At 45.9% G+C, this 15,236-nt stretch overlaps 2 protein-coding genes across 4 annotated transcripts in view; both read left to right on the top strand.

Annotated features, from left to right (window-relative positions):
* The window catches only part of LOC123968068 (glutamate receptor ionotropic, NMDA 2D), a 43,719-nt gene extending 29,465 nt beyond the window's left edge, over positions 1-14,254 (top strand). The window contains exons 9-18 of the mRNA XM_046044549.1: positions 1,041-1,194; positions 1,705-1,830; positions 2,750-2,979; positions 3,334-3,494; positions 5,526-5,595; positions 5,687-5,804; positions 9,922-10,157; positions 11,042-12,592; positions 12,737-13,061; positions 13,320-14,254. Of these exons, the coding sequence (XP_045900505.1) occupies positions 1,041-1,194; positions 1,705-1,830; positions 2,750-2,979; positions 3,334-3,494; positions 5,526-5,595; positions 5,687-5,804; positions 9,922-10,157; positions 11,042-12,592; positions 12,737-13,061; positions 13,320-14,254 (3,906 nt within the window). The remainder of the gene's footprint in view (positions 1-1,040; positions 1,195-1,704; positions 1,831-2,749; positions 2,980-3,333; positions 3,495-5,525; positions 5,596-5,686; positions 5,805-9,921; positions 10,158-11,041; positions 12,593-12,736; positions 13,062-13,319) is intronic.
* Positions 13,609-15,236, top strand: part of prkcg (protein kinase C, gamma) — a 31,667-nt gene continuing 30,039 nt past the window's right edge. For 2 of the 3 annotated variants that reach the window (XM_046045854.1, XM_046045853.1), the window contains exon 1: positions 13,609-14,687. The gene's annotated coding sequence lies outside the window, so the exon portion shown is untranslated. The remainder of the gene's footprint in view (positions 14,688-15,236) is intronic. The other variant, XM_046045852.1, reaches the window with a different exon arrangement.

The following is a 15,236-nucleotide window of genomic DNA, read 5'->3' as shown; positions in this document are numbered from 1 at the left end:
AATAGAGGGTAAAAAATGCACAGTAATACAAATTAGATGGAGATGCATGATAGTTAACATACGTGGTGAACACAAACACACACATTCAAACACTTTTCCTACAGTATGTTTATCTGCAGAGACACATCCATGTACACACAAAAAAATAGAAGCACAAAGGCGCACATACACACATCCTCAGACACCCCCTGGCTAGTTGTGATTAGTCCTTGATATTTTCTTAGCTATACTCGCTGAGATTCATGATCTCCCATCAAGAAAGACACAGTGAGGTTGGCAGAAAAATATTAATAACAGGAACACACAAACAGACAAGCATGCGCACAGGCTCAAACGCACACTGAGATCAATACGGGGGCTGCTGTTTCATTGAAGCGCCCCACTGTTTCTATCTTTGTCCCAGAGGGAACTTGCCAAACGCCAGTTGTCACAGGTTCCAAAACAGTTCCACTGCGCTCTCCTGCTCTATCATTTATAACTTGAGCCCGGGCCAGAGCTGTCTGTCGAATCTATTTTCCCATGCAAAAGGCCAAGTGAATTTTGTTTTCTCAAACTAATGTCTGTCTTTTGATCAGATGTTCCAAAGCCTGCCATTCTTTGATCAGGTAATCCAGAGACTTGGCAGAGTTGAGGGGAGGGTGCTTTGCTTTCCGCTTCGCTTCATTTTTCTGCTGATTTGCTCTGAAGAGCGGATGTGCCATGTCTAATGTAGATTAACATTTCACTTGTACAATCAGCAGACACAGCGGTTTTCAGGTTTTTCTAGATGGTCCCAGGGAGAAAGTGGGCCTTAGCTCATTTGTATGCTAAAGAGATGCACAAGAGACACGTGTTCAGTATGTGTAGCAGATTGAATCCTTGGCCTTTCTCATGCAGGCACATTTGAAAGTGTACAAATGGTCAGGATGCAGAAATGTAGCCATCTCACTGAGAAACAAACCTTTGTGGATGGCAAAAGATTGGCTTTGTCCATCTGTAACTGCTACAGGAATGACCCATAATAAGATTTCTCTCTTACCGCTGATTCTTGTCCCCTTTAGGTAGTATACAAGCGAGCGGACATGGCCATTGGCTCTCTGACTATCAATGAGGAGAGGTCAGAGGTCGTGGATTTCTCTGTCCCTTTTGTGGAGACGGGGATCAGTGTAATGGTCTCACGTAGCAACGGAACTGTTTCGCCATCCGCTTTCTTAGGTAAGAGGCTCTGTTTGTGTGAGGCGGCTAGCTGATTTACAGAATCTAATCGAATTGTAAAGCGTTACGTTTGCATAAAAAGCCTCAGTCTTTGGCTACTGGTCCTTACATCTAGATTAGCTGTAACTTTTTCTTAGCTGCTCATGTATTCGCAATTTATAGTTTCCCTCTGTCAGCAGACTCAAGGCTCCAGCGGGAGAACAGTGTTGGCCTATAGACTGCTTTGAGATGACTGTAAAAAAGAGAAACAGTGTTTATGGACTTCTGGAGAATACGTTTGCTCCAATGGTTTTCACTGTACAACGCTCATCACTGTCTAGTATATAATGTGCCAGGTTTATGAAATGTTCCTGTCCCTTCTATTGATGATGATGATAATAATAATAATAATAATAATAATAATAATAATAGTAATAATAATAGTAATATTTACAATTTAATAATGCAGTACAAAATTGTTTAATAGGCCATTATGTTATGTGTTTATTTAAATCTTCTTTACCCTCAAAGAACCCTACAGTCCAGCGGTGTGGGTGATGATGTTCGTCATGTGCCTGACCGTGGTGGCTGTGACCGTCTTCATTTTTGAGTTCTTCAGCCCTGTGGGCTACAACCGCAGTCTCGAGACTGGCAAGAGTGAGTGATGGGCCTAAGTTGTCTGATGGATGGGTCTGCATGCAGTCTGTCGCTGTTGCAGCACAGGTCAACCGACAATATTGAACTCACACTTGGAATGCGCTTAAAAAATACCAAAGTCAAAATGATCTTTTTTGCATTATAACGAACTTTTGTGTTTTCTACTGCATTTCTGTTCTTGCTGACTGATTGGTCAGTTATCACATTCAAAATGTCCATCAGTACTTTCTGCATGTACTGCCCTGAATCCTTAACTGTGAGTGTGGTAAAGAGGAAATTATACCTACAATATGCTGAAATGCATCCAAGTATTCTCGATATTGAAGCTGCCATTTATTATTCAACAGCATAGTTTGTACCCCTGTGATATTCAGTATGCCTGATGCCTCGGTCCAATACCCAACCCGACTCGCCTCTTTTACTGCATGATTGCTGTGCTCTACATAATTTTACCTCTCTGTCATCCTCCGGTATATCCCTCTCATTTACTTGCGTCTCTCTCCTTCCTTCCACCTTTACTCCTGTCGTATAAAGGCAGGAGTGTTTGAGCCCTTTGAATGTTATTTTGCACCATGTGGTTATTTGTAAGATCACGTAGCAGCTGAATTGAAAGCTGCGATCCTCTAAACGTAAAGTCACAGCCTTATGAGCTTTGGTGTCAAAAAGCCTGCTAGGTATTTTCATATATAGTAAACCCATTTTACAGATCATTCAGGAAAGTTTAATTTGAATTGGCTGCTTCATCTGCAGTCAGACTCTACTGAATACACTATTGTGCCTCGTACAGGCTGGATTGCTGTCTAGAAAAAAAGTTCATATTATGACCACTCATTATGCTAAAAAACTGTGTCCTTTTTTCTCTCTTTCTCTTTCTATTTCTCTCTTTCTGTCTCTTTTCCCTCGTCATCATTTTGGCCAGAAGCTGGAGGGTCTACATTCACCATAGGAAAGTCTGTATGGCTTTTGTGGGCCATTGTATTCAACAACTCTGTGCCAGTGGAGAACCCCAGAGGAACCACCAGCAAGATCATGGTTCTGATCTGGGCCTTCTTTGCTGTCATATTTCTGGCTTCCTACACTGCTAACCTGGCTGCCTTCATGATCCAGGAGGAGTACATTGACACAGTGTCAGGCCTCTCGGACAAGAAGGTACCTCATTGCTTGAATACTGATTAAGTAGGGAATGCGGAAGGAGAATTAAAGTCTTAGAGCGAGCCAAATCCCATGCATTTGAATGTTAAATTGATTAAAGCACAGGAATTTAGAAATGAACAAAATCTCATTTAACATAACTCAATTACCACAGTTCTTGAATACTTAAAAGACAGTTCTAAATACCACTTTAAGTCCACAGACTGCTCTCTTTTCAAAGATTTGACTGTACATGGAGTGTTGTAAGTTAGTCTGGAAAGTGGACAGAAATAGGTCAGACAGATTGGTGCACAGCCTGGTGTGTCTCATGCCCATTCCGTCTCCCTCCCTCGCCTCCCTTTGCTCCGCTAGTTTCAGCATCCCGAGGAGCAGTACCCACCTCTAAAGTTTGGCACGGTGCCCAACGGGAGCACAGAAAAAAACATCCGCTCCAACTACCCAGACATGCACCAGTACATGGGCAAATACAACCAGAGAGGAGTGGAGGAGGCCATACTGAACCTTAAGACCGGGTCTGTCTGCTATAACACGAGTTTGTTCCTTCCCTCACATTTACATGGCTCCTTCTACATCTATGTCTTTCTCCACATCTTGCTTTTCTTTTTCCACTAGCTGAGTTTCCATTCAAGCGTGCTTTGCAAAATACTGTTTATTGAATAAAGGAAGCTGGCAAATGTAAAACTAAATTGTTGTTTGCTTGAAACGTAAAAGCCCATATAGGCTTACAAGACACTGTACAGACACAACAACCAAAACAACAGATCCGTATGTTTAGAATGAGCCAGTTTGCATCACAGAATTGCCCTTGTATCCTTGAAGGATACAAGATACTCAGTCTTAGAAACCATGCTTTGTTAATTTTTTATGAATTTAACCAAAACAAAAATCTGTAAAAAAAAGTCAGCTCAACATAATGCTTTCCAACAGCCTTAACAAATCTGGATATTTTAAATGATTTTGTTTTTTAAATAGTGGACTCCTTATGTCACAGTAGGTGTTTGAAAGATGGGTATTAAAATAGATTTGCCACATAAATGATGATATGGAACAAAATAACAATTCAAAAATGGCAATGGAAAATCCGCATCCACTGCCGTTCAGATACGGTGCAAGTAAATGTAGTGCCACTAAATGGCCAAAAGAAGAATTTTTTGCTGTTGTCTTCTGATGAAACATGATGAAACTAAAAGCTCTGACTACTGGCCCAATTACAATCAGATCTCGACATTGGTTGGCAATACAGTTTCAGCACAGAGTCCATTCAGTAGCTGTTTTGGAGCGATTATATCACACAATCTTCCAAGAGAAGATAATGCCTGGTTGCCATCTAGTTTATAGATGTTCAAATTGCCATTCCTCTTAGCACTTAAAGGATTTCTTGTCTACAGTAGGTTTGCTTAAATGTTGAGATTGAAAGTTAATTCTTTCCCTTGGATACAGCAGTTGACACCTCAAGGTCCATACCAGAAAACCTATTTATCCATCTAATGAAAATTCACCTAATACGTATTGTTATATAATTTTGTTTTAGTGGAGTCATAACTACTGCCATTCTTCTTTTGTGTTATTTTCTTTTATGTTCTCACTCTCGCACTTGCAATCCCATCATACACAGTGAACTCTTTTCAACTCTGACTAACATTTCACATCTTTTGTCACACTTACTGCTTTCCCGCACAGATTCTCTCACCTTTACTCTTGCTCTCTCTCTCTCCACCTTCACCGCTGTCTCCACCCACCCACACAGTGCAAGCAGCATTTCCCTCTTCAGTTTCTTGTAGAATCTCTATCACCCGTCATGTGTTGGATAATCCCAGTTTACTTTATGCTAAGCCTCTGTCATCGTTCTCCCTGCCCATTGCCTTGACACCACAATTATAACTCAGTGTTAACATGCACAAAATGTTTGCATTTCTCCTGCTGACTTTTTCCTTTCCTTAGTGCTTATCTTTCCTTTCCTGTTACTCCTCATCTGCCCTTTTATCTTACCATCCCTCTCCTTTCTGCTTCTCTTTTTTTGGTCCATTCTTTCCCCTTCCCAGTGTGCTCTCTTGGTGTGTCTGTATTTAAACTTTATAATCCTCATCACTCTCTGGCTCTATCCCATGTCTGTTCCCCCTGAAGTGTGTAAATCTCCCCCCTCCCCTTCCATCTCTCTCCCTGTCACTGCGCTTTTCTCACCGTATAAATCCTCGTCCTTCTCCTCCCCTCCGCCTCCTCCACCACCTTCCTAGTTCCTCTTACTCGCACATCTTTCCCTGATCTCTGCCTTATTTTATTCTCCTTGTGTTTTCACTCTTTCCGCCAAGCCTGCTTTACTTTTCCACCCTTCCTCCCTTTTCTTGTTATGATTTGACTTTTCATGCCCTCTCTATCATTCTGTGTTCCTGTCTGCCGTATATTTATGCACCCCAACTCTCTTCCCAAGTATATTGCAGAGATCTAACTTTATGCCTCCTCCCCTGCCTCAGCCAGTCTCTCCATCCCTCTGCTCCCTCTCTACCATTAAATGATGAATGAATTCTCCCTTGATCCCTTTACAGGAAACTGGATGCTTTTATTTATGATGCTGCAGTATTGAACTATATGGCCAGGAAGGACGAAGGTTGTAAGGTGAGGACTAACCCACACAAGCCTTTTCACTCATTCAACATGTATGTTGTTTGTCAGTTTTTTGATTATCTACGCATGTCCTTTTTCCAAGGTGATGACCATAGGCTCGGGGAAGGTTTTTGCCACCACAGGCTACGGTATCGCCCTGCACAAAAACTCACGCTGGAAACGTCCTCTTGACCTGGCTCTGCTGCAGCTGGTGGGAGATGGTAAGAACTGTGTGGAGGGTAATGACGAAAATAATTAGAACAATGGAGGGGCAAACTGAAGGTTATGGGTAAAATGACAGTATGAAGAAACGAGCGACAGAGTAGCATGAGGGTGGGGGGTGGATGGAGGACACAGGGAGTAGATGAATGAGTGGATGTTGAGTAGTGGATGGGGGAATATAAGGTGTGAGAAGAGCAATGTAAGGCATTTTGACTGTGACAGAGGGACTAATAGTGTGTAGGAGAGGGTTGATGGCGATGATAAAGTAGTTTGTAGGTCCCTTTATTGGCTACAAGAGAGGACAGGAAACAAAAAGGGAGGTGGGCACAAGAGGAATATCATTTGTTTGTTTCAAGCATTGCTGATATATACCTTTATTCTGTTGGTGAAAGTGCACATGTCCGTCCCCCGTTTTCACTCCTCTCAATCTTATCTGACATTCACTCTCTTTCCTTTTTTCCTGCTCGGGCTGGTGAAAGAAAAAAGCATTTACTTGTGTGAGTCAACGTTGTAGAAAAAAAAAAAAGGATCATCACAACTTGTGTGGTGACAGATTTACACTCATTACAGATTAGCTGAGACTGACACAGAGAGTGAGAAAGTATGAGTGAAAAAATAACCAAAGAGAAACACCTGAAAATACCCTGAACATGAGGTGTGGAAAGGGGTGCACTGAAGCAAAAATTAATATAGAAAACAGATAAGATAATTGAATAATTGATAGCTATGGGAGTATATTAGTATGCTGTTTGTCTGCTGCACACACTTCTAGGATTAATCCATGGGAGGAGAGAATCTGTTTTTAGCAATAGCTGTCAGTACACTAATGCTTGATTGTCATTTTACACAGTCCGCCACACACATTTATTGTCTCAATCGGATGCTGCTTGTTTGGCTTTTCCTCGTGTTTTAAATCAGCTTTGCTTATGGCGTGGCGGACAAAGCCCTTTAGCTGTCTCTGGCACACAGACACTTTAGCTGCTTACACACTGATAATGCCAATTTGGTGCCAAGATCTATTAAATAAGACTGGCGTCTGGAGCTGAATAGTTGGACCCTGGGAATGGGTGCTTGTGTGCATGAAAAACAGAGAGGCCAGACAGCCTTGACATGCTATGTCTGTTGCTTGGTATATGCCTTTGTGCTTGCTTTCGTTCTGTGTAGCAAAAGTCCTTAACATCAGCTGTGTACCCAGGCTGGATCTAGTTACTGGGTGGTGCTGAATGCTGAGGGTTGTAGTTGTAGATAGGCATTATTGGAGTGGATTACTAAGGAAGAGGATTATTTGTTTGGATGTGAAAGGAGGGGGGGTCAGCTCATATTCAGCATGCCCTCAAAGGCTGCATCACAACAATCGCCCTGCGGCTCAAGGACTCGGCATCACACCTTCTGCTGGGCTAAATCATGTCACAGTGTTACATCATTATTGTACCATGGCTTGTTGAGCCATATCTTTTTACAACCGCATTAGAGGATAGAGGGGCACTAGAGGAGTCCGCCACTGCTTTGTCAATCCTGTGAGTTTATTGTTCTCCTTGTTGCTGCTTCTGGTGATTCATACCACAGCTTTAAGAGATGGTCCATTGATCTCTCTACAACTTGTTTCCTGATAAAGGCAAAAACTGCTGAGTAGTAAGATCTCCCTTTTCCCTCTTATCAGATCCACTTCTATTTTTTGCATAGTATCAGGATTTTGATTCCAAGAATATATTATTCAGTGAGTAGATATTAAAAATTGTGAGAAGCTGGATTTACAGCTCTTGGCTAGCAGGGTTTTTTTTTCTCAAGAAATCTTGCAATGAATGCAGAGAGAGGTTTGTCATGTTGTGATAAAAGCACAGGATTGTACGGGTCATGGTTCACTGCTCAACAACTGTGGAGCTCAGCATCTCTGGACATGTCTGGCATCATGCCACATCTGGCACACTGCAAAATGCGAACATGCACGCAGGCATTTACAAATGCACACACACACACACACACACACACACACACACACACACACACACACAAATACACATTCCTTTATTAAATAACGTCTTTGTGGTGCATGCCAACTATGGGTTTGTAGTGTGCCAGCTCTACCTGACCTGACCTGCCAGGAATGACAGAAGTGGTGTGTGGATTTGACACACCAGGCAGATTTGGCAGGCCTGAGCTGGCTACGACTGAAAGGTAGAGACAACTGCCATCACAAAGGTCTCAGGGAAGAAGGGAAGAAACAGTGAGAACGAGTCAGATTGTTGAAGAGGAGGACGAGGAAGCGGAAGGTGAATCGCTGGAAGTCAAATGGCAGGAAAACCAGGAGATGAGACTTAGAGCTTAAAAAAAGGATTCGACTGGGGCTTGTGAAGTGGAGGACAGACATGAGACTACCTGTTTATCTGTACCCTTCTCTAAGACACTTGCTGTTTTCACATCAGGCTCCAGTTTGGACACGCAGCTGCTACTGAAGGTCAATGACACAGATAAATCCTCTTCAATGGGGCTGTACTCCAGAGTTAAAAACAGACCTTTGTGTCTTGGAATGTATGTGCGTATGAGTGAATTTGAGACAGGGAGTTGTTACCTGAGTCTGCCAGTGGGCTGCAGTAGTACTGTGTCCATCTGTTGCTGTAGCTGGAGGCCACGGCTGATTGGCTAATGATGTTCTACAGGAGACACATTAGCCAGATCACACAGATGACTGAGTCGGCTTCATCTAAGCTATGCAAGCACAGCTAATGATGGCAAGAATGAAAAGCTAGAACTTGAGTTTTCACAGAGCAGTGCAGTGTTGCGAGTGGACGCATTACTTGTGAGTTTTTAAACCCCGCTTAAGCAGTCTGACTTGAAATAGTTCAGAGACAGTAAAATGCGACCTCCAGACCTGGTTATTGCAGTGCTGCTCATGCCGTCATTTCTATTAGTGTAACAGAAAGCTCTCATGAGTACTGTTGGAGAATACCCCTCGTTAATTCCATTATGAATCATATGCTGCATCTTCTGTCTGTCGATCACTATGGTTACACCAGCAACCCCTGCAAGCCAATCACAGGTTTAGCAGGGCAGCTTTAAATCATTAGGCCAGTGAGATCATAAAAGGCAGGGTAGTGGGTAAAGCGGTATTGCCTGGTACCTGTTAGGTTAACAGATTTGAGTCCTGAATCCCCCAGAGCTTACCACCTTGATGGAGATTCTGACCATCCCTCCTGCACAATTAAATGATATGATCTTCTCCCTCTGCCTCTGTCCCTTCCTATCGGTTCTTTCTCTGTTTTCACATTTTTCCCTATTTTTCTCTCCTCTCATCCTCTTCAAGCTGAGGAGTGTTCCTGCTGTTTGTCATAATGACACAATCTCAGCCTCTCGTCCTCCATCTCTGCGTCCCTTGTTCCAGCTCCCTCTGACTCTCTCTGTTTCTGTGTCTGTCTCATTTCCCCTGACGAGTTTGTGGACAGAGAAAGAATGCCGCTCCCTCTCTCTCTCTTTGTAAGATATTCTTCCCAACTCTCTCATTATCTCTCTCCCTCTCGCCCATGCTTGTTCAACCAAGCATCTCACTGTGGCTCCTGGTCTCCTTTCTCCTCCTCTCCTCATTTACACTGGGTTACAATGTTGAGATTAGGTTGTCGGTGCCATTTTACTTCTCAGTGCTACTTCATTGTTTTGGACTCTCTCTCTCTCTTTCTGTGTGTCTCAGTCTCCTTCCTCTTCATTACTTTGGACACAGTGCTGCTTTTTGTATTGCTGACCTTTGACCTTGAGGAGTCACCTTGGATAATGGGCAAACAGCAAGATATACTGTAGAACTCTACTACTGCTTAAATCCTTTAGCCTTTCTGTCTCTATGCGTGTCTCTTGTCACTATCTATTGTCCCTTGTCTATAAATCTCCTTGAAATAACCCCAAGCCTCCCAGCCTTAATTCCTTTCATATTCAACATGATCTCTTTCCTCATCTCTTAACCCCTTTATGTATTTTTTTTATGTATTGTGCTTTTCAAATCTTCTCTTCTCTTCTCTCAAATTTCTCTCTTTTCTTTCCTACGCTCTACTTTTATCCACTTTTAACCTCCTCCATTTCCCTTTCTCTTACTTATCCTTGCCCACCTCCTCCAACCGTTCCCCTTTCCAGATGAGATTGAGATGCTGGAGCGCCTCTGGCTGTCTGGTATCTGCCATAATGACAAAATTGAGGTGATGAGCAGTAAACTGGATATTGACAACATGGCCGGGGTCTTCTACATGCTGCTGGTGGCTATGGGCCTCAGTCTGCTTGTGTTTGCCTGGGAACACTTGGTCTACTGGAAACTGCGCCACTGCATGGCCACCAGTTCTGGCAAATTGGATTTTCTCCTGGCAATCAGCAGGGTAAGTGTTTTTGTCTGTGTGTTTAGTGTTTTTCTGCACTAGCACACTAAATGACTTACTGTTTTACAGACATTAAGAAAAAATAAAGTGAAGTGTTTTAGCTCCTCGGAATGTTATATCCACATGTCCACAGCTAATGTTTTAACTTTCACCCTGTTAAAAACCCTTTATGTGCCACCCACAGAGTGGTTCTACAATTTAGTGCCCTTAAGCTATGCTACACTATAACAAGACAACATGACTGGAACTAAAATGCTGTGCATGTAACCACATACACAAACATGTGTAAGCATATGTGTTCTTGCCTGTGCGTGCCCTTATCTGCCACTGAGTGTGAGTGTATGAGGTCAATTCAATTCTACTAGGTCAATATGGGAGATTGAAATTCAATTCCGCTCACACCCTGGATATCTGTGACCTTGACAGAACCAGCCCACACACCATATGCATGTGATTATTGTAGCTTCAATGATAATAATTTATCCTTTTTCACCACTGTGGTTGTAATTTATGCATTTATGTATGCAGTTTCATTAACCAAACAATGCACTGTACAACCGCACTATTGATAGGAATGGATTTTATCTGAAAAATAGCAATCTTGCAATTCTTTTGATAACTGGAACTTATTTGGATTGCTGTTCATGTTTTCTGTTCTAATTCACTTCCCTCTTAATCTCTCCCTCTCTCTGTTGCTCATGTATTCCGCTGCATCTGTACACATCTATGTTTTTCCATTTTTGCCAATATATTCCTGTACCTTTTATTTCCAGTGACACATCTAATCAATTTCATTTTTTAATTTCAGAAAATACTGTTTATTCAATTTCATTTAAAGTTTCATGTCTCTGAATCTTTGTTTCTGATTTGTGCTTTTTTCTCAGGGCATGTATAGCTGCTGTAGCTTTGAGGATGAAACAGTGCCAGGTGGAGCTAAATCTTTGCCTACTCATCACCACACTGCAATGGTTACAGTCCCATCCCAGCCACATGTTGTCTCAACGTCTATGACCAATCCAACAATTGTCATGGCACAGCAGCAGCAACCACCACAACAGCAACAACCGCAGCCCGTCTACAAAACACCTCTACCGGGCTCTCCTCCCACCGTGGTGCATTCTGGGACAGCACTGGGTCCCTCCAACACACCCATTGCTGGTGCACCCCTCCCGTGCTCCACCTTCCTGCCCCGGCCAGACCGCAGACTGGCTGTGGTGGATCGCTGGAGGCTACCCAAAACTGCTACAGCCACCAACCCAATGGCTGTAAGAGGGGCCATCACTGACATGGGACCCTTTGCTCAGAAAGTACCACCAAACTGGGCTTCAACAGCTGGAGGGAGTGGGGGACTTGATGGTTATAAGAGATACTATGGTCCCATTGACCCTGAGGGACTGGGGCCCTGCATGGAGCAGCAGGCAGGGTCCCAGACCCCCAAGACTATGCCTAGGGGCCACCCCCAACCCCCTCCAGCTAGTGTGGCCTTCTACTCAGAGAAGGGAATGGACCATGGGGTGGGGAAGAAGGTGGTGGGAGGTGGCAGCGGAGGTCAGGGGAAAGGGGCCGTTAAACCTCTGGGCACTCCCAGACTGCCTCCTAAGAGTCAGGCCCCTCTGCCTCCTACACCCCCGCTGCCACACCCCTCTCCCCCTCTCCCCTCATCCTTCTGGAGGAAGCGCAGGCCCAAGAAGCCCAAAGAGCCTGGAGGGCCCCTATATGAGAATATTCTGCCCCTGGGGCGGAGGGGAGGAGCACGAGATGGAGTGAGGGAGGGAGGAGGGAGGAGGGCACGCCCCCTCTCTCCCCCGCTCTCACTTCCTGTGCCAGTTCCCCTCAGCCCTTCATACACCCCTCCTTCTCCTTCTGCATCCTTGCACTATACGTCCTCGTCCTCTTCGTCGACCACCTCATCCACATCCACGTCCTCATCCGCCTCATCTTCTCGCTCCACCTCTCCCACCTACTCTTACAGCTCCTCCAGGAGCACACGAGACAGGACTGGAGGAATAGATGGAGAGGATGATGATGATGATGAGGAGCTGACGGAGGAGTCAAGCCTCCTCCTTGGCAGGGGGAGGGAAAGGGAACGCTCAATCATCCGGCCTCGATCCTTCAGTCACGGGCGCCTGCCACCACCCATACCCCCCAGGAAACCACGCACATCCTGGGGTGACAGAGAAAGGGAACGAGAGAGGGAGAGAGGGGGAAGCCAACTGTCTCAGCTCCAAGAGTGGTGGGCAAGCTGGAGTGAGAGAGAGAGGAGTGGAGCTGGTGGTGATGCTGAGAGGCAAAAAAGGGAAAAGAAGAGGAGAAAAGAGAAGGAGAAAGAGAAGAAGAAAAAGAAAAAGAACAAAAAGAGGAAAAAGAGGGAAGAAAGGGAAAGAGAGCGAGAGAGAGAAAGGAAGAGGCGAAAGGTGAAAAAGAAGAAGAAGAAAGCACTGAAGACAAAGAAAAGAAAGAAATCAACTGGTGGAAGACGTTCTGAGCCAGAGGAGGGAGATGTAGAGCCAGAGAGGGAAGGAGAGGCAGAAGGAGAGAGGGAAGGAGGAATACAAGACTACTCTTCCTTCTCTGGCCAGTATCGGAGCACATTTGGGGAAAAGGGGCGGGATTCATGGGAAGGAGAGAGGGAGAGAGGCAGGAGAGAAGGAGGAGACGAGGGCAATGAAAGGGAACAGGAGGACAGCAGCAGAAGCAGGGAGAGGCGTCCCAAATCCTCACGCCCTCATTCCAGACATCATACCCCCAATAAGCGCTACCCTAACCTTACCAAACTCCCTGCATCAGTCAAATTTTGGGTGAATGGGAGAGGAGATAATTCTAATACTCCTCCAACATCCCTCCACCCACTCCTTCCATCCTCCAAACGGAGAAGAAGTGGAGGGATGGACAGAGAAGACAGTGGTAGACTCGGAGAGCGGCGTCCTTTGTTAATGCATTATGAAAAAGATAAAACGCAGACAAGAGAAGGGCTGTCCTTCCATGAGTGGGACTCTGAGGATGATGACGAGGATGATGATGAGGAGGAGGAAGAGGAAGAGAGAGAGAGAGGGAGGGAGCGGGGGGAGGAGAGGGGAAGGAGAGCAGGTAGGGGGGCAGTGTCTGAGTCAGAGAGGGACAGGGCCAGGGCAGAGGACAGTTATTCAGATGAGGGCTCGTCAGGGGAGTTTGGACGTTTTGAAAGATACTGGGAAGGAGGTGCAGGGGGAAGCAGCACTGGAATAGGGGGCATAGGTGGAGGAGGCTGGTTCTTTGGCACCTACCCCTCTAGAGAGAAAGGGGGCAGTATCAACAGTCGGGATGATTCCTTACTAGGAACTCGGGCAGAGGGATGGATTGGTACTGATTTCTGGGGCTCTGGTCCAGGAGTAGGCTGGGGATCAGGGGGAGGGAGTGGAGGGCTCGGCTCACAGTGGCCGCCACCCCCTGCAGCCTTCCCTCCTCCTAGAAGATACTGGTCTATGGACAAGATCCCTGTGAAGGGAGAAAAAAAGTGGAAGAGTGGAGGAGGGAAGAGCAAAGGGCGAGCTAGGGACAGAGGGGACGAAGCAGGACGGGCCACCATGTGTTCCTGTAGCCTCTACCCCCAACCCCATCCTTACCCACACCCACACAGCCGCTCACACACCTCACACTCCAAGAGAGGAACCACGGCGCTTTCCCATAGCCAGGAAGAGCTTCTCCCCCACTGCCACAGCTTCAGCGGAGTTTTTCGCCCAAAGCCTCTGCCCCCCAAACCAGATCCCAGCCAGGCCAAATCAGGCAGCCAATCTAACCTCAGCCTCAGCACACAACCCACAGACCATCCACCACAGCCCTCACCGTCGCCACCCCAGCAGCCGTCCATGTCTCCCACCTCCCTCCCGATGCCCATCCCACCTCCGCCCTCCTCATCCTCCGTCTCACCACCAGCAGGGGTAGGGATGGCAGGCCAGGGCCAAGCTCAGGCTTCGGCCAGTGCCAAACTCCAGTATCAGAGACTGCGCTCAGTGCCACAGCCACGGAGGTTCTACTCCCCCCACCTGCCACTCAAAGCCAAGAGCCTGTGCTCGCGCCGAGGGTCGGCCCACTTCTCCAGCTTGGAGAGCGAAGTATGACAGGGGGAGAAGAGAGAGGGAGACGTGGGAGCGAGCACCACTGCTTTTGAGAACCATGGCGCCATGGCAGCTGGACCCAGGGATGACACCAGAGATACGGCTGCCTTGGTGACCATAGGTAATCAATTAGCGACCATCACTGCGGGAACTAATATGGACAGTAGTTCTACTGCGAACACTACTCTGTGTGAGACCAACACCGCCACCTGCTCCATTGTACGCGTTCTAGTGAAGGCAACAGTGAGACGCCACACCAGGGTGAGCTACATCCGTTTGGATGGTTCCCATGATGATGAGAGTGAAGGCGAGCCTGCATCACTGGGGACTGCAGCTCCTGAACTTCTTCTCCGCTCAGAAATGAGCTTTGTGATGTCATCTTCGGTTCTCCTCCCCTCCCCGAGTCACAACAGTGGATAAGAGTAGTCTCCAACCTGTGAGTAATGATGTCATATTTGTACACACAAACACACACATGCACGAGCGCACAGACACACACAGATTTATGCTCAAAACGTCTCCCTCCCTCTGGCTTTGAGAACGCACCTCGGTGGGATGTGGAGAGACCCACCCTCTCCCAAAAGAGACCAGTGTTTGGTCAATAGACTCTGGTTCCCTGTCCTCTCTGGCTGCTGGCTTTTTAACTGGATTGGTGGAATGCTTCTTGGTGTTGGAGAGACTTCCCCCTCTTCTTCTCTTTTGTAAATCCGTTGATATGAAAAGCAATGCAGTCAGCTCTCTCATGTACTCTGTCTGATCACCTTTCACTGGGCAATGAGGACAGTGCTATTTATTTGCCCACAGTGACCTCATGACACCATCAGACCCATCTAGCTCTACCCCAGGACCATTTATGTGATGTCATGTTTTACTAGAAATCCTTTTAACCAATCAGATTGAACAGGAACCGCTTCTCCTCCTCCCTGTTGGAGCTTGTCATGTCACCTCTGGTCCAACCAGAGCTCGAACACAGTTGAATATCAAA

The sequence above is a fragment of the Micropterus dolomieu genome, linkage group LG03 (genome assembly GCF_021292245.1).
Source record: "Micropterus dolomieu isolate WLL.071019.BEF.003 ecotype Adirondacks linkage group LG03, ASM2129224v1, whole genome shotgun sequence".
In the NCBI taxonomy this organism is placed as follows: Eukaryota; Metazoa; Chordata; class Actinopteri; order Centrarchiformes; family Centrarchidae; genus Micropterus; species Micropterus dolomieu.
This window is presented reverse-complemented; position numbering and strand designations above follow the sequence as displayed.